The sequence below is a fragment of the Dendrobates tinctorius genome, unplaced genomic scaffold (assembly GCF_039654945.1).
Source record: "Dendrobates tinctorius isolate UK_male_01 unplaced genomic scaffold, ASM3965494v1 ptg000134l, whole genome shotgun sequence".
Taxonomy (NCBI): domain Eukaryota; kingdom Metazoa; phylum Chordata; class Amphibia; order Anura; family Dendrobatidae; genus Dendrobates; species Dendrobates tinctorius.
Genome location: NW_027361802.1, coordinates 9155807 through 9174486, shown reverse-complemented (window position 1 = coordinate 9174486; position 18680 = coordinate 9155807). Strand labels below are relative to the sequence as shown.

The following is an 18680-nucleotide window of genomic DNA, read 5'->3' as shown; positions in this document are numbered from 1 at the left end:
CAGAAAGGCAGAGAAGAAGAATGGTGAGAACAGTCAAGGACAATCCACAGACCACCTCCAAAGACCTGCAGCATCATCTTGCTGCAGATGGTGTCACTGTGCATCGGTCAACAATACAGCGCATGCATAACGCCTTTTTGTATGACCAAACAACTCAATCTTTGTTTCATCAGTCCACAGGACCTTCTTCCAAAATGTAACTGGCTTGTCCAAATGTGCTTTTGCATACCTCAGGCGACTCTGTTTGTGGCGTGCTTGCAGAAACGGCTTCTTTCGCATCACTCTCCGATACAGCTTCTCCTTGTGCAAAGTGCGCTGTATTGTTGACCGATGCACAGTAACACCATCTGCAGCAAGATGATGCTGCAGGTCTTTGGAGGTGGTCTGTGGATTGTCCTTGACTGTTCTCACCATTCTTCTTCTCTGCCTTTCTGATATTTTTCTTGGCCTGTCACTTCTGGGCTTAACAAGAACTGTACCTGTGTTCTTCCATTTCCTTACTATGTTCCTCACAGTGGAAACTGACAGGTTAAATCTCTGAGACAACTTTTTGTATCCTTCCCCTGAAAAGCTATGTTGAATAATCTTTGTTTTCAGATCATTTGAGAGTTGTTTTGAGGAGCCCATGATGCCACTCTTCATAGGAGAATCAAATAGGAGAACTACTTGCAAGTGGCCACCTTAAATACCTTTTCTCATGATTTGATACACCTGGCTATGAAGATCAAAGCTCAATGAGGTTACAAAACCAATTTAGTGCTTCAGGAAGTCAGTAAAAAGTAGTTAGGAGTGTTCAAATCAAGAAAATGATAAGGGTGCCCATATTTTTGCACCGGTGAAATTTTGTTTAAATGCAGATTGCACATTTTCTGTTAGTACAATAAACCTCATTTGAATCCAGAAATATAACTGAGTCCATCAGTTATTAGATATATGAAACTGAAATACCTGTTGCAAAAACCAAAATTGTTATAAAGAAAAAAGGTTAACATTAATAGGGGTGCCCAAACTTTTACATATGACTGTATGAAACTAGTGGAACGAGAGGAGAAAATAAGGAGCAGAAAGTGGGGACCGACAAATGAAAAACAGGAAAGGAAGGGGGGGGGGGGGAAGGGGTGAGGGGAGGAACAGGCCTTAGTGGCATCGATAGAACTATGTATAACAGCAAGTACACATAATAAGTCTCAGTGTTCTGCAGTACAGTAATATATTCCAAAAAGGAAAGAAAACAAACAACATCCAATATCTAATATCCGGCATCTTAGTTATATACGGCTAAGCAGGCTGGAGTGGGGCAACCGTGGAGTGTCTACTATGTATCCAGGGATGCCAAATGTTCTGTCTTTTTATTATGGCGGTCATCGAGTGAGCTAGTGCTAGTTCAAGCTGACAGTGAGTGTTAATTCTATCAATTAGTCCTGCAACCTCTGGGGGGGTGGGATCTTTCCATCTAGCCGCTGTCAACACTCTAGCAGCTATCAAAATATGTGACAGCGTACCTCTAAGAATATGAGGAATTTCGTTCAGGCCAATGTGTAAAATGGCCTGGCTTGGGGTCAGAGTCATCTGGATACCCAAGACTTGTGAGATCAAGAAATCAACACCCCTCCACCAAGGCTGGAGCACCGGACAGGACCACCAAGTATGCTCAAGAGTACCCCTCATCCCACACCCTCTCCAGCATTCACCAGATCCACCAGCTCCAAAATGTGCCGTTCGGACCGGGAACTGGTACCATCTCAGGTGCGTCTTTTTCAACTGCTCCAGATGGTTCACACATGAAGAGACCCGTACAACTTCACACAATCCTTCCTCCCAGTCAACAGGTTCGGAGAGAAAACCCAGATCCCGCTCCCACCTGATCATATAGGGCAGTTTTGTATTATCCGGCGGGTCATTCAGGGCTCTATATAATAATGAGATACCTCTCGGGCCAGAATCAGGCAGCAGGAAATAACCGTTAACTGTGTTATTTAGTTGTGAATTGAAAAAAACCGAGCCCGGTGAATTATGCAACATATGACGTATTTGTAGGTATTGGTAAAAACAACTACGGGTGGCCGGAAACTCAGCAGCCAGTTGGTCAAACGGGATTAACCCACCACTCCCCACCAGGTCTCCCAGACTCACAATTCCGGCAGCAACCCATGACTGAAGATTAAGGTATGGAATATGCATCTCAAGGGCCTTTAACGATATGGAGTGGCGTGATAGTTTAATAAGAGATGGGACCACTGTCCTCCAATGATGTAGCGCAGCTTTCATAGTTGGCAAAAGTGGGGAATATTTAGTAGTTTTAATAGCTTCAACCTCCAAAATATATCAGGTAGACCTGGCGGTAGCATAATAGTTTTCTATTTGAAGCCATTTATGGTCTGTGTTCGCTTGCCACCAGTCTCTCAGTCCCGTCATTATAGCGGCTTTATGATACTTTAACAAGTTTGGTACCCCCAGTCCCCCTTTTTGTACGGGAAATACATTAGGGCCCTGGAGATCCTAGACTTTTTATATGACCAAATATAACTATATGCCATAGTTTGTAATCTTAGAATTCTTTTTTTAGGGATTATCATTGGTATGCACCGGAGTAGGTACAATATTTTAGGTAGGACAATCATCTTAAAGGCATTAATCCTTGCAATCCAGGAGGTCTGGACAGCATGAAGCTGCTCCAATTGTTTCTTAAGCTGTATTTTCAAATTAGTAAAGTTCCTATCCACAATCTGCTCAGAACCCGTCAGTGTAATGCCCAAATATGGAATACCCTCTCTCATCCACTTAAACGGAAAAATGGCCTCCAGCCTTGTCTTTGCCGCACAAGGAACCGCCACCGGAAACAACAGGGATTTTGTGGGGTTCAGTTTATAGTATGAGACCTTGCTAAATTCCCCAAGTTCACAAATAATCGCAGAAAATGAAGATTCTAAATTTACACAGGATAGAATGACATCATCGGCGTATAGACCGACTTTGTGCTCCACCTGTCCAACCCTAATCCCAGAAATGCCCGCCGACATTCTAATGCGCTCGGCAAGCGGCTCCATGCACAGCGCAAAAATAACAGGCGAGAGCGGGCACCCCTGTCTCGTACCGTTCGTGATCTGGAACCGGCCGGACAAGAAGCCAGACGTCAAAACCCTGGCGCAGGGGGTCGAGTACATGGCATAGATTGCGGATAATATAGGGCCCGACAGTCTAAATTTCTTCAGGACTGCTCTTAAATATCCCCAGTGCACCCTGTCAAAAGCTTTTTCAGCATCAAGTGACAGGAATGCACTGGGTTGGCCAGACAGCTCAGATATTTTAATCAAATTCAACATATGTCGTATGCCATCCTTCGTCTCCCGTCCTGCAACAAAGCCCACCTGATCTGGTGACACTATAGTCGGTATAATTAGTTTCAGTCTAGATGCTATGATTTTAGTAAACAGTTTGACATCTGAATTTAGCAAAGCAATGGGTCTGAAATCTCCGGGATGTGTGAGTGATTTCCCCGGTTTTGGTATAGTGGAAATAGTGGCCTCTAAATTAGGGGCCATCACAGTACCAGCGTCTCTCCAGTGTGTGAACAGACGCTGTAGATATGGTGTTAATTGCTGAGAAAAGGTCCTATAATAATCATTTGTTAAGCCATCCGGGCCTGGGGCTTTATGAAGTTTAGTCTGTTTAATCGCATGCTGAATCTCTGCAGCCACGAAGGGGGCGTTTAAATAATTTAATTGGTCAATGGTAATACATGGCAAATTAATTAACAGAATCTAAGTATGCATCAATAGATGTTTGGTCAGGTTGAGGGGTGGAGGCATCATCTTTTAAATTATAGAGGACAGTGTAATATTGAGCAAAGGCTTGCACTATGTCCCGTGGGTTCCTAAGGGCTCTACCTTGCTCATCCAATATGTGGTCAATTCGTGACATGACCTCCCGTTTACGAACTCTGCGAGCTAGAAGCGCTCCCGCCCTGTCCCCGGTAGCATATAAGTTAGTTTTAAGTTTCCTCATATTGTATGCATATTTGTATAGGAAATTTTCCCTTAATTTAAATCTAATTTGGGAGATCTCCTCAGAGACGGAGGGCGTATGTGCAGCCTTATTAATAGCATCTAAATAATGTAAACGGGAGAGCAGAGCCTCTCTACTGGCTTCTCTTTTCTTTAAATATGAGGCTTGTTGTAGGAGAACCCCCCCCTAACCACCACTTTGTGAGCAGACCAAAGGGTCTCATCAGAGACCTCCCCATTATCGTTTATTTGAAAGTAGCCCTCCAGCTCCGAGGAAACCTTATCAACCACCTCCCCCCTCAGCAGCAATGAGTTATGAAGACGCCACCTGAACGCAGGGTCAGCCTGGTGGGCAAGAGCAAGGGTCAGAGAGACAGGAGCGTGGTCAGACCAGGCGATTAGGCCAATAGTGGCATTTAGACACCTGCTTAGGGTCGCACTATCTATTAAGAAATAGTCGATACGGGAGTATGTGGAGTGCCTAGGAGAATAAAAAGTATAATCTCTTTCCGATGCGTGTGAGTATCTCCAAAAATCATGTAGGTGAAATTCATGGGATAGGAGGTTCAAACCCCTCCTAGTTCTCTTCATTCCTGAAGAGCAGTCAAGGTCCGCATTCATGGGGAGATTGAAATCGCCACATATGATATTGCTACCCTTCACTTTTAAAGAGATATCATTAAAGGTAGTTCTCAAAAATTTGTGTTGGCCTTCATTGGGAGCATATACATTTGTCAACGTGTGCACCTCTCCATTTAGCAGGCAAGTGACTGTCAAGCATCTACCTACGGAGTCAGCATATTGTGATAACAATTGAAATGCTATTGTACGTTTCACCATAATGCACACACCAGCCTTTTTGGTCTGACCATTAGCAAAAAACATGTGGGGGAAGTGAGGGTGTCGAAGCCTGAAATTATCGGCTTCCAATAGATGTGTTTCTTGAAGGCAGACAACATCCGCCCGTGACCTCCCCACCTCCCTCCACATCATAGAGCGTTTTTCAGGGGAATTTAGGCCCCTAACATTCAAGGATAAGATTTGTATACTCATAATACTGATACGAGAAGTTCACAGTGCTGCCGGCAGAATGGAACTGCACACTTAATATAGTCACATATAGCATGCTAGAACCAACACGTCTACAAATACACTGAGAGTCCATTGTAGAACATAGATGCCTGGGTATTTGGGAGGAAAAAACCTGGAAGAAAAAATGGGAGCAGATATACTTACAGACGGGCCAGAGTATTGACCCGAAAGGATGCCAAAAATAAAATAAAAAAGAGAACAGACAAAAAAAGAAAGGAAAAGTAAAAAAGAATAAGATAAGAAACCAAAACATAGTCAAATATACGAGAGCCACTCGTATAAACATCCAGAACAGTTCAGACGATCCGCAGATCAAGGATCTACGAGGGGGGTGGAAGTGAAAAGTTCACGAACCAAGGCCCACTAGGAAGCGTAGCAGGAGAGTCCAGTTATCCAGACTCATACCATGCAGTACAGTCAAGCCATAGACCACTCCGAAGCCACCTTCCGACCAGTGTCAGCTTGTCTCGGTGAAAAAAGGATCTTCCAGCTCGTGAGCTTCTCCTCCGTTTGCTTAGGAGAGGAACAGACGACTGTACTTCCGTCATGAGTAATGAAAAGCCTCACAGGATTGAAACCCCACCGATATTTCACGGAGACCTCCCTTAAGGCTCTGCAGACGTGGGCATATTCCCGCCTCTTAGACAGCGTAGCAGCCGACAGATCTGGGAAAACTTGCAGTGCCTGAAACTCAGAAGGAAGCTCAGGAGGATTTCTTATTTTTCTCAGAAAGGTCTCTTTAGTAGTATACAGGTGTATCCTTGCAAGAGTGTCCCTGGGGAGAGACGAATCCAAGTGCTTGGGTTTGGGCGTCCTGTGGACCCTGTCAACTAACAGGTCCCTTGGGGAGAGGGATGGCAGGACAGCTTGCATATAGTTTTGGAGGAAGGGGGCCAGATCTTTATCTCTGTCTCTGGGATGCCTCTTATACGAAGATTATTTCTTCTAGATCTGTCCTCCAGATCGTGTATTTTATCAAATGCCCTTGCCAATCTACCTTTCATGGCTTGATTCTCATCCACAAGAGCGTTGATAACAGAAACATACTCAGACATCTTGTTTTCTAAGTGGTCTGTACGTACTCCTGTCTGTACTGTTACACACTTAACATTATGGCTGGTCCATACAATCAGGGCAACTGTTACCACCCACCTTTCGTGTCTACCTCTTTCCTCATAGACTGTAAGCTTGCGAGCAGGGCCCTCACTCCTCTTGGTATTTGTTATAATCTACTGTATGTGATTATTGTTATGCTGTAATGTCTATTGTCTGTACAAATCCCCTCTGAAATGTAAAGTGCTGCGGAATATGTCGGCGCTATAAAAATAACATTTATTATTATTATTATTATTACTCCTAAAGAGTTAACTTCTCTTATCTCCTTTAACATGTCCTGCATGTCCTCCCTTAAAGAAGTGCGTATAGATGCCAGGAAATCCCTCATGTCCCCCCTAGTCATAGGTGCAGAGTTACTGTGATGTGTATCTGCTGAGGTCTCACCTCTCTCTGAGCCCTGGGAGCTGTGGGAGGAACAAGATGATCCTGTGGGAGTGGAAGCTGCTGCCATTTTCCCTGCTGCATGTGCAGTCTGAGTCCTCAGAAAGAAGTCAGGCAGGCGCGGAGGAGAAGCCTTTCTCTGTGTTCTACCACGGGTCATCATGTACCCGGGGGTGTTAGGAAGCCGGCGGTGCACTGCACGGCGGTCGAGGAAGCCGCTGAATGCCGATATGAGCCGATGTAAGTCTGGAGTCACTGGAGCTCTGGAATCACACTCCCTCCATCTTCAGCACGCAGACCCCGCCCCCAACATCCAGCCTTTATTTGCTTCACGTAGAAGACATAAAAACTGGTAGCAGGAGAAGGCCGGTAGCATGAGGACTATGGTCGTAACCCTCATTCCTCTGCTACTGGTTTTTATATCTTCTACGTGAAGATATAAAGATTTTGTGGGAGAATGAGTACTGCCTTTTCCTTTTCTTCTGCTAGATTATAGACTTTTGTATGGAGCTGAGCACCACGATATCCCCTTGACCCCACAATGTGCTTTTGATGATTTTGCAAAAGAGATTTCAGAGTGGATAGTGCTGCTTCGCTCTTTTTTGGATCAGTCATAACGGTCACCATGCGATATGATTACCAATGAGTTGTTATAGCAGCCCACTGAAGGTCCAGTTGTCTGCCATCATTGTACTCCAGGCAGTGCTTAATAGTTGATTGTTAAAATGGCAATGCAGAAGTATAGCAATGTCTTGTACTTGAGATGAAGTGATTGCAGATTAAGGGTATGTAAAAATAGCTTAAAGGCAATCTGTCAGCAGGACTTCACCCCTCAAACTATTTATTTGTGCATGCAGCCCTTTCCAAGACAAGTCCAGCAATACCTTTACATGGCCAGTCCGTTTGTCCCTTACTGGAAAATCAGTGTTGAATTGATATGCAAATTGTTATGGTAGAACTGAAACCTTTGTCACTTCAGCTCTGTTCCCTACCCAGCACCGCCTCCTCCTGCTTGACTAACAGCCTTTGTGCTGTGTCACTTCAGTCAAGTAGGATGAGGTAGCGCAAGTCAGGAATAGAGCTGGCATGGCAAAGGCATCAAATCTGTCATGGTTCTACAGCCTCATTAACATATCAAATTAAAGGAACTAACAGTCAAGGTAAAGGTATTGCTGGACTTCTCTTTAACCCCTTAACCCCCGGAACATTTTACGGGTTTTCGTTTTTCACTCCCCTTCTTCCCAGAGCCATAACTTTTTTTATTTTTCCTTCAATATGTGAGGGCTTACTTTTTGCTCGAGGAGTTGTACTTTTGAATGACACCATTGCTTTTACCATGTCGTGTACTAGAAAACGGGAAAAAAAGTCCAAGAGCGGCGAAATTGCAAAAAAAGTGCCGTCCCACTTTTGTTTTTTGTTTGGCTTTTTCACTAGGTTCACTAAATGCTAAAACTGACCTGTCATTATAATTCTCCAGGTCATTACGAGTTCATAGACACCTGTCTAGGTTCTTTTTTATCTAAGTAATGGAAAAAAATTCCAAGCTTTGCTAAAAAAAAAATTGTGCCATTTTCCGATACCCATAGCGTCTCCATTTTTCATTATCTCGGGTTGGGTGAGGGCTTATTTTTTGCGTGCCGGGCTGACATTTTTAATGATACCATTTTGGTGCACATGCAATCTTTTGATCTCCCGTTATTGCATTTTAATGCAAAGTCGTGGCGACCAAAAAAGCGTAATTCTGGCGTTTTGACTTTTTCTCACTACGCCGTTCAGCGATCAGGTTAATCCTTTTTTTATTGATAGATCGGGCGATTCTGAACGTGGCGATATCGAATATGTGTAAGTTTGATTTTATTTTTTTTGTTTTATTTTGAATGGGGCGAAAGGAGGGTGATTTGAACTTTTATTTTTTTATTTTTTATATTTTTTAGCACATTTTTTTTACTTTTGGCATGCTTCAATAGTCTCCATAGGAGACTAAAAGCTGCCACAACCCTATCGGCTCAACTACATAGAGGCAATGATCAAATCGCCTCTATGGAGTGGAATTGCTCACTTGCTTTGAGCGCCGACCACTGGGTGGCGCTCACAGCAATCCGGCACTGACAACCATAGAGGTCTCCAGGAGACCTCCGGTTGTCATGCTGACACACCGGTGACCCTCGATCACGTCACGCGGGTCATTCGTGTGCGTATTTCCAGCGTGATTGCTGGAAGCGCTTGTTAAATGCCGCTGTCCCGGAAAGATGTGGGCTCAACGCCGAAGCCCACATCAAAGGGAGGGAGTCCGACATCAGCGTAAATATACGCACGACGGGGATAGAAGAGCTACTTGCGTATATAAATAGTTTGTGGGGTGAAATTTTGTTCGTAAATGGCCAAATGTTTAAAAGATCACATTTTATGTTGCTGGTTTGCTGCAAATTAAAAAAAAAAAGCCACAATTGCTGTTTTTCAGTCACTTCGCCTACCCAACAAAATGAAATAAAAAGAAATAGTGAAAAAAGTATGGAAGTTCAGTGGTACAATACCGTGGCATGTAAAAGTTTGCGCAGCCCCGCTAAAAATATTGTTGTTGTGAACAGTGAAGCAAGTTGAAGGTCTGTTGATCTGTAAAAGGTCTAAAGTTAAAGATGACACATTTCCTTTTAATTTTAGGCAAAAAAATGTATACAATATATTGTAATTTTTTACATTTTAAAAAATACTAAAAGGAAAATGGACCAGTACAAACGTTTGGGCACCCTTGTAGATTTGTGTGCTCAGATAACTTTGACCAAGATTTTAGACCTTAATTAGCCTGTTCAGGTTATGGCTTGTTCACGGTCATAGTTGGGAAAGGCCAGGTGATGTAAATTTCCCAGCTTTATAAAAACCCACCCTCCGTTAACCTTGTGCCAAAAAACAGCAGCCACAGATTCTTCTGAGCAGCTGCCTAGCACTCAGAAAATGAAAATGGTGGAGGCCCGCAAAGCAGGAGAAGGCTATAAGAAGATAGCACAGCATTTTCAAGTTGCCCTTTGCTCTGTTCAAAATGTAATTAAGAAATGGCAGTTAACAGGAACAGTGGAGATCAAGATAAGGTCAGGAAGACCAAGCAAAATTTCAGTGAGAGCTGCAAAAGACCTTCAGAAAGATTTAGCAGACTCTGGAGTTGTGGTACATTGTTCTTCTGTTCAGAGACATCTGCACAAATATGGCTTTCATGGAAGAGTTATTAGAAGAAAATCTCTCCTGCATCCTCACCATAAAATTCAATGTCATAAGTATGCAAAAGAACATCTAAAGCCTCATGCTTTTTGGAAACAAGTCCTGTGGGGACCGATGAGGTTAAAATACAGCTCTTTGGCCACAATGATCAAAGGTACACACATGGTCAAAATTGTTGGTACACCTCATTTAATGACAGAAAAACCCACCATGGTCACAGAAATAACTTGAATCTGACAAAAGTAATAATAAATGAACAAAGGAAAGTCAGACATTGCTTTCCAACCATGCTTCCACATAATTAAATAAAATTCATGAACTAGGCCTGGACAAAAATGATGGTACCCTTAACTTAATATTTTGTTACACAGCCTTTTGAGGCAATCAGGCAATCACTGCAATCAAATGATTCCTCTATCTGTCAATGAGACTTCTACACCTCTCGACAGGTATTTTGGCCCACTCCTCAAGAGCAAACTGCTCCAGTTGTCTTGTGTTTGAAGGTTGCCTTTTCCAGACGGCATGTTTCAGCTCTTTCCAAAGATGCTCAATAGGATTTAGGTCAGGGCTTATAGAAGGCCACTTCAGAATAGTCCAATGTTTTCCTCTTAGCCATTCTTGAGTGTTTTTAGCTTTTTGTTTTGTGTCATTATCTTGTTGCAAGACCCAAGACCTGCGACTGAGACCAAGCTTTCTGACATTGGGCAGTACATTTCTCTCTAGAATCCCTTGATAGTCTTGAGATTTCATTGTATCCTGCACAGATTCTAGACACCCTGCGCCAGATGCAGCAAAGCAGCCTGTTGCGCCTAGAGGGCGTGAAGATGTACACTCACTGGCCACTTTATTAGGTACACCATGCTAGTAAGGGGTTGGACCCCCTTTTGCCTTCAGAACTGCCTCAATTCTTCGTGGCAGAGATTCAACAAGGTGCTGGAAGCATTCCTCAGAGATTTTGGACCATATTGACATGATGGCATCACACAGTTGGCGCAGATTTGTCGGCTGCACATCCCTGATGCGAATCTCCCGTTCCACCACATCCCAAAGATGCTCTATTGGATTGAGATCTGGTGACTGAGGAGGCCATTTGAGTACAGTAAACTCATTGTCATGTTCAAGAAACCAATCTGAGATGATTCGAGCTTTATGACATGGCGCATTATCCTGCTGAAAGTAGCCATCAGATGTTGGGTACATTGTGGTCATAAAGGGATGGACATGGTCAGCAACAATACTCAGGTAGGCTGTGGCGTTGCAACGATGCTCAATTGGTACCAAGGGGCCCAAAGAGTGCCCAGAAAAAATTCCCCACACCATGACACCACCACCACCAGCCTGAACCGTTGATACAAGGCAGGATGGATCCATGCTTTCATGTTGTTTACGCCAAATTCTGACCCTACCATCCGAATGTCGCAGCAGAAATCGAGACTCATCAGACCAGGCAACGTTTTTCCAATCTTCTACTGTCCAATTTCGATGAGCTTGTGCAAATTGTAGCCTCAGTTTCCTGTTCTTAGCTGAGAGGAGTGGTACCCAGTGTGGTCTTCTGCTGCTGTAGCCCATCTGCCTCAAAGTTCGACGCACTGTGCGTTCAGAGATGCTCTTCTGCCTACCTTGGTTGTAACGGGTGGCAATTTGAGTCACTGTTGCCTTTCTATCAGCTCGAACCAGTCTGCCCATTCTCCTCTGACCTCTGGCATCAACATGGCATTTCCGGCCACAGAACTGCCGCTCACTGGATTTTTTTTCTTTTTCGGACCATTCTCTGTAAACCCTAGAGATGTTTGTGCGTGAAAATCCCAGTAGATCAGCAGTTTCTGAAATTCTCAGACCAGCCCTTCTGGCACCAACAATCATGCCACGTTCAAAGGCACTCAAATCACCTTTCTTCCCCATACTGATGTTCGGTTTGAACTGCAGGAGATTGTCTTGACCATGTCTACATGCCTAAATGCACTGAGTTGCCGCCATGTGATTGGCTGATTAGAAATTAAGTCTTAACACACAGTTGGACAGGTGTACCTAATAAAGTGGCCAGTGAGTGTATAGTGGACCCGCTAGACCACTGATGGTGCAGTGGTAGTTGTATACCCGATACACAAGAGACAGGAGAATGAGCTTCAAAAAACTAAGGATGTTTATTAAAGAAAGCAAACAAATGGACAAGGTACCTGAGGGAAGAACCCTCTGGACCATGACACAGAACCACGTAGTGGAGCACCGGGCAAGGTGTGTTATAGAAATATATACGTATATGTATGTCATCTAGATCTCACTTGACGCTATAGGCTATATGCTATATACTCTTATATACTCCATATACTCATATTCACAGCTTGAACTTTGTAACCAGTGGCTGGAAATGACCTGCTACACCCCATGAGCTAGTCTGGGGAGCTGATGTTATCTCATGATAGCATAGTCTTGTGACATTTCTCCCAGACATACAGAAGAGGAAGTTAGGCCAGAAGGTCCAAGCCAATATTAGAGTCTTGCTGACATTGCAAGACAAGGGACAGTAAATCATATGATGTCTAAGTAACCCCATGTCGGACACCCATATAGGTTCATGTATTTAAACTGACCAATTAGATTAGAAGTTCAGCCTTTATGTTGATGAGTAACCACACCTTTCTGTACTAACTGATAAAGCCATGTACACTCACTGGCCACTTTATTAGGTACACCATGCTAGTAACGGGTTGGACCCCCTTTTGCCTTCAGAACTGCCTCAATTCTTCGTGGCAGAGATTCAACAAGGTGCTGGAAGCATTCCTCAGAGATTTTGGACCATATTGACATGATGGCATCACACAGTTGGCGCAGATTTGTCGGCTGCACATCCCTGATGCGAATCTCCCGTTCCACCACATCCCAAAGATGCTCTATTGGATTGAGATCTGGTGACTGAGGAGGCCATTTGAGTACAGTAAACTCATTGTCATGTTCAAGAAACCAATCTGAGATGATTCGAGCTTTATGACATGGCGCATTATCCTGCTGAAAGTAGCCGTCAGATGTTGGGTACATTGTGGTCATAAAGGGATGGACATGGTCAGCAACAATACTCAGGTAGGCTGTGGCGTTGCAACGATGCTCAATTGGTACCAAGGGGCCCAAAGAGTGCCCAGAAAAAATTCCCCACACCATGACACCACCACCACCAGCCTGAACCGTTGATACAAGGCAGGATGGATCCATGCTTTCAGGTTGTTTACGCCAAATTCTGACCCTACCATCCGAATGTCGCAGCAGAAATCGAGACTCATCAGACCAGGCAACGTTTTTCCAATCTTCTACTGTCCAATTTCGATGAGCTTGTGCAAATTTTAGCCTCAGTTTCCTGTTCTTAGCTGAGAGGAGTGGTACCCAGTGTGGTCTTCTGCTGCTGTAGCCCATCTGCCTCAAAGTTCGACGCACTGTGCGTTCAGAGATGCTCTTCTGCCTACCTTGGTTGTAACGGGTGGCAATTTGAGTCACTGTTGCCTTTCTATCAGCTCGAACCAGTCTGCCCATTCTCCTCTGACCTCTGGCATCAACATGGCATTTCCGGCCACAGAACTGCCGCTCACTGGATTTTTTTTCTTTTTCGGACCATTCTCTGTAAACCCTAGAGATGGTTGTGCGTGAAAATCCCAGTAGATCAGCAGTTTCTGAAATTCTCAGACCAGCCCTTCTGGCACCAACAATCATGCCACGTTCAAAGGCACTCAAATCACCTTTCTTCCCCATACTGATGCTCGGTTTGAACTGCAGGAGATTGTCTTGACCATGTCTACATGCCTAAATGCACTGAGTTGCCGCCATGTGATTGGCTGATTAGAAATTAAGTCTTAACACACAGTTGGACAGGTGTACCTAATAAAGTGGCCAGTGAGTGTATATTTCAATAAGCCAGCAGAGTTCTGCTGGAAAGGATTGCTGCTAACTAGGTTTGGCGTCTTTCCTTCCTTGAGCACTCAATAAGACTCTGTCTAATTAGGACAGGCCGCAGCACACACAGAGATATAAATCTATATCAATCAAATTTCCATGTCAAATGTACCCCTTTACAGGGGCTCCCCCGTCGCAACACCAGATGACCTTAATGCCGCGATACCCAGACCAGAGGGACGACCCATACGGACCGTATAGAGGAGGTTATGAGAATCCCGGAAGGGCTGTGTAAACACAGAAAGGCTGATCTAGCCTGCAATGGTAACTGCATGATTCCAAGAGGAGAGCCTTGGTCAGTCTGGGGTAGAAACCGGAGTGTCCAGAAGGATCCAGGAGAGGGAACTGCCAGCAGAGGGATTCTGAGGAGACAGAGATATTAGAATATTGCAACAGCTTTCAGAATGCAGAGCAAAGCAGAATATGGCGTGTGTGGGAGCCAGAGATCCCACAGAATGAACACGTTGTTCAGGCACCACCCTCAAGAGTAGGATGCCTTTTATGAACAGAACATCACAGCACAGACAGCCCTAATAGAGAACAGGTGCCCTGCTGTTTTAAGTATGTGCAGGAAGTGGGGTGTGCCTCCTAAGAGCATTACCAGGAGACCTGCCAAGAGGATGCAGGTTCTTAGCAACATTTCTGTCCAGGCCTATTTCATGAGGTTTTTTTTTGTTTTGTTTTTTTTAATTCTGTGGAAGCATAGTTGAAAAGCAATGTCTGACTTTCATTTGTTCATGTTCATATTTTTTTTATTTATTATTACTTTTGTCAGATTCAAGTTCTTTCTGTGACCATTGTGTTTTTCCCTGTCATTAAATGGAGGGATACCAACAATTTTGACCACGTGCGTATGTGTGGCGAAAAAAAGGCACAGAGTTTTAGGAAAAGAACATCTTGCCAGCCATTAAGCATGAGGGTGGTCATTCATGCTTTGAGGTTGTGTTGAAGCCAATGGGACAGGAAACATTTCACAGGTAGAAGGAAGAATAGAATCAATGAAATTTCAACAAATTTTTAATGAAAACCGAACACCAATTTCAAAAAAGCTGAAGTAGAAAAGAGGATGGCTTCAACAAATAGATAATGAACCTAAACACATGTCATAATTCACAATTGACTGCCTCAACGGCACAAGCTGAATATTTTTACAGTGGTCCTCACAGTCCCCTTATCTGAACGTAATTGAAAATCTGTGGCTAGACCAGCAAAATAGCAGAGAATGCAAGATGACCCAGGAATCTCACTGGAAGAATTTTCCAAGGCACAATGGATGAAAATCCCTCAAACAAGAATTGAAAGACCCTAGGCTGCCTACAAAAAGCATTTACGAGCTGTGATGCTTACAAAAGCGGGTACTACTAGGTACTAATTATCAAACTTTTGCATTGGCCCATTTTCCTTTTAGTAATTTTTAAAATGTAAAACATGATTGTTTTAAGCCTAAAATAGAAGGGAAATGTGTAATCTTTAACTTTAACCTTTTTAGAGATCATTTCATCTTCAGCTTACTTAACTGCTCATAATAACAGTAATTTTGACCAGGGATGCCCAAACTTTACATGCCACTGTATACATATAGTTCCATCAATGGAAATAGCAGTTAGGAATGTCCAAATCTGGATACACCACCGATCCTTCAGAGCAACATTGTTAGCGAGCAATATAATTTATTTAAGTTTTCTACCAAAAAGTGAGCAATGTAAAAAGTAATTAATTCTGGGTGAAAATTCCTGAATTTTACTTTTTTTTTCCTGTTTCTTAGATCTTAAAAAAAAATTTACTTTTCGAAGAAATAGTCCTCATACATCTATCTTCAGAATACTAAAAAAACAGTTATGGGTCTTAGAAGACAGAGAGAAAAGCACTGGAGCAGAAAATATTTTACATAGAATGGATTTGTTGAATTCTGATTTAGGTGTAAATTAACTAAACTTACATTCCAAGACTCATAGGAACAGTATCATAAACACGAAAAATATAATGCAAGGATATATATGTTGCATTTTTTCTTCTATTCATGTTTCATCTTGAAAATATTGATCTATACAGTGGCCCAAGGGATTTCCTTACATTCCACTTTGCTGATGTATGATTTTCTTCTGCTCAGATTTGCAGCCTGATGCGAGGAGGTATTGCAGAACGAGGTGGTGTACGAGTGGGTCATCGCATTATTGAAATTAATGGACAAAGTGTTGTAGCAACGCCTCACGAAAAGATAGTTCATATTCTCTCCAATGCAGTTGGCGAGGTAAGAAATGAGTTCTTCTCATTGCCGTCTTGTTTTTTTTGGCTGCATTATGTCATGGTTAGAAAAAGTTACACATTTGATGTTTTATTAATGAGATCTACTGTTATCTCAATTTCAAGATAGAAATTACATACACTACAGGACTAAAAGAATGTGGACATTAATTACAAGATCAGACATTTGACCCCACTGTGCATAATATCACATTAACATTAGAAAAAATAGTCTGTAATAAAGCGATCAGTAAATTTTAGCCTGGGATTACACAGCAATTTTGGTCCCAACACAAGTAGCTTAGCCAAAGATTGTTAGGTGTTGATGCTACATCACATCTCCATACATGGGTATGGGGTCATATTGTGACCCAAAGGGTAGTGCATTTGTGACAAGCAAGTCGAAATAAATTCTACCTGTGAGATCTTTCGCTACTTGCTCGTTACGGTACCATCTGGGTTGCCATTCACTTCTATTGCGCTGCAAGTAGGATAGTAGGATTACCAATGCTCTTGACCAGGGTGTGTTACGCTGTTTTCTTAAATCGAAAAACACATCATGAAAAATAGCCTCACCAAACCTTGTCCAATGACTAATGCACTAGCAGGACGCAGCAGGCTCCCAAAGATAAAGGCTGGAGCACAGGTGCCCTCCACTGATGAGAACAGCCACCCTATCGCTATAGCAGTGGTGATGAAGGTGTTAGCTGCCTTTCCTGGACAAGGTTTGGTGAGGCTGTTTTTCATGATGTGTTTTTGCTAAAAATTGTACAGGATTTTTAAGTCCTTTTTTCCCTGTCTGTGAGCTTTGAATTGATGTTTAGTTAGGTACTCGCAATAAAATGACGTTTGGGTTGCGAGCTTATCTGTTTTGGCCAAAATAGTAACCAATACCTCATTGAATGCATTTATCGTATGCATTTTTTTCTATCTTTTTATTGCACTTTGTAGCATTTTTTGCAGGATGCAGCTGGGCTCCTTTGTGATGGCTGTGTTTTCTGTGTGATGCATGTATAGTGCTGAACAGCCCGCTTTCCATTATAGGCGTTTTTAAATAGGCTGCCATCCAAACACTGTGCATCACACTTTCCTGTGTGATTTATGTCCTAAGCAAGCTCCATCTGTGTGCTTTTTTTCCACTGGGCAGCTAACACCACCATCATCACTGCTATAGTGATAGGGTGGCTGTTGTCATCAGTGGAGGACACCTGTGCTGCTCGAGCCTTTATCTGTGGGAGCCTGCTGCATCCTGCTAGTGCATTAGTCATTGGACAAGGTTTGGTGAGGCTATTTTTCATGATGTGTATTTGCTAAAAATTGTACAGGATTTTTAAGTCCTTTTTTCCCGTCTGTGAGCTTTGAATTGATGTTTTCTTAAAACCCATATAAGTGATTGGGACTTATGGAAACAGTAATACACAGCAAGCTACGCTGTTTCTGTAACTCAGGTGAGCCTCAGCATACGGTGCCATTTAAGGGTATTTTGTGCTTACAATAGTGCAGCAGCAGCTTGGCCAAGACCATTTTGGTTTTAACGGAGTTCAAGTGTACCAGTATTCAAAAAAACTACTTAACCCCTTCACTACCAAGGGTGGTTTACACATTAACTCCTGGGCCAATTTTTACAATTCTGACCACTGTCCCTTTATGAGGTAATAACTCTGAAACGCTTCCATGGATCATAGAATCATAGAATCATAGAATCGTCGAGTTGGAAGGGACCTCCTGGGCCATCTGGTCCAACCCCCTGCTCAAAGCAGGATTCGCTAAATCATCCCAGTCAGATGTCTGTCCAGCCTCTGTTTGAAGACTTCCATTGAAGGAGAACTCACCACTTCTCGTGGCAGCCTGTTCCACTCATTGATCACTCTAACTGTCAAAAAGTTTTTTCTAATATCTAATCTGTGTCTCTTCCCATTCAGTTTCATCCCATTGCTTCTAGTCTTTCCTTGTGCAAATGAGAATAAAGTTGATCCTTCTACAATGTGACAGCCCTTTAGATATTTGTAGACAGCTATTAAGTCTCCTCTCAGTCTTCTCTTTTGCAAACTAAACATTCCCAAATCCTGCAACCTTTCCTCATAAGACAGGGTTTGCAGACCGGTCACCATTCTGGTCGCTCTTTTCTGAACTTGCTCCAGCTTGTTGATGTCTTTTTTAAAATGTGGTGCCCAAAACTGGACACAATATTCCAGATGAGGTCTGACCAAAGAGGAGTAGAGGGAAATAATGACTTCACGTGATCTAGACTGTATGCTTCTGTTAATACATCCTAGAATTGCATTTGCCTTTTTTGCTGCTGCATCACACTGTTGACTCATATTCAGTCTGTGATCTATTAGTATACCCAAGTCTTTTTCACATGTGCTGTCACTTAGCCCTATTCCTCCCATTCTATATATGCTTTTTTCATTTTTATTGCCCAGATGTAGTACTTTGCATTTCTCCCTGTTAAAAACCATTCTGTTAGTTGCTGCCCACTTCTCCAGTTTATTTAAATCTTTTTGAATCCTCTCTCTCTCTTCTCTAGTATTAGCTATCCCTCCTAGCTTTGTGTCATCAGCAAATTTAATCAGTTTACCCTCAATTCCTTCATCTAAATCGTTGATAAAGATGTTGAACAATACAGGGCCCAGGACAGAGCCCTGTGGTACCCCACTTGAGACATTCTTCCAACTGGATGTGCAGCCA

The 18680-nt window shown here is 43.0% G+C and overlaps 1 protein-coding gene across 4 annotated transcripts in view; it reads left to right on the top strand.

The window, feature by feature from the left end:
• APBA1 (amyloid beta precursor protein binding family A member 1) overlaps nucleotides 1-18680 on the top strand; it is a 285201-nt gene that overhangs the window by 251278 nt on the left and 15243 nt on the right. For all 4 annotated transcript variants that reach the window (XM_073543715.1, XM_073543716.1, XM_073543714.1 and 1 more), the window contains one exon: nucleotides 15856-15996. In XM_073543715.1, coding sequence (XP_073399816.1) covers nucleotides 15856-15996 — 141 coding nt within the window. The remainder of the gene's footprint in view (nucleotides 1-15855; nucleotides 15997-18680) is intronic.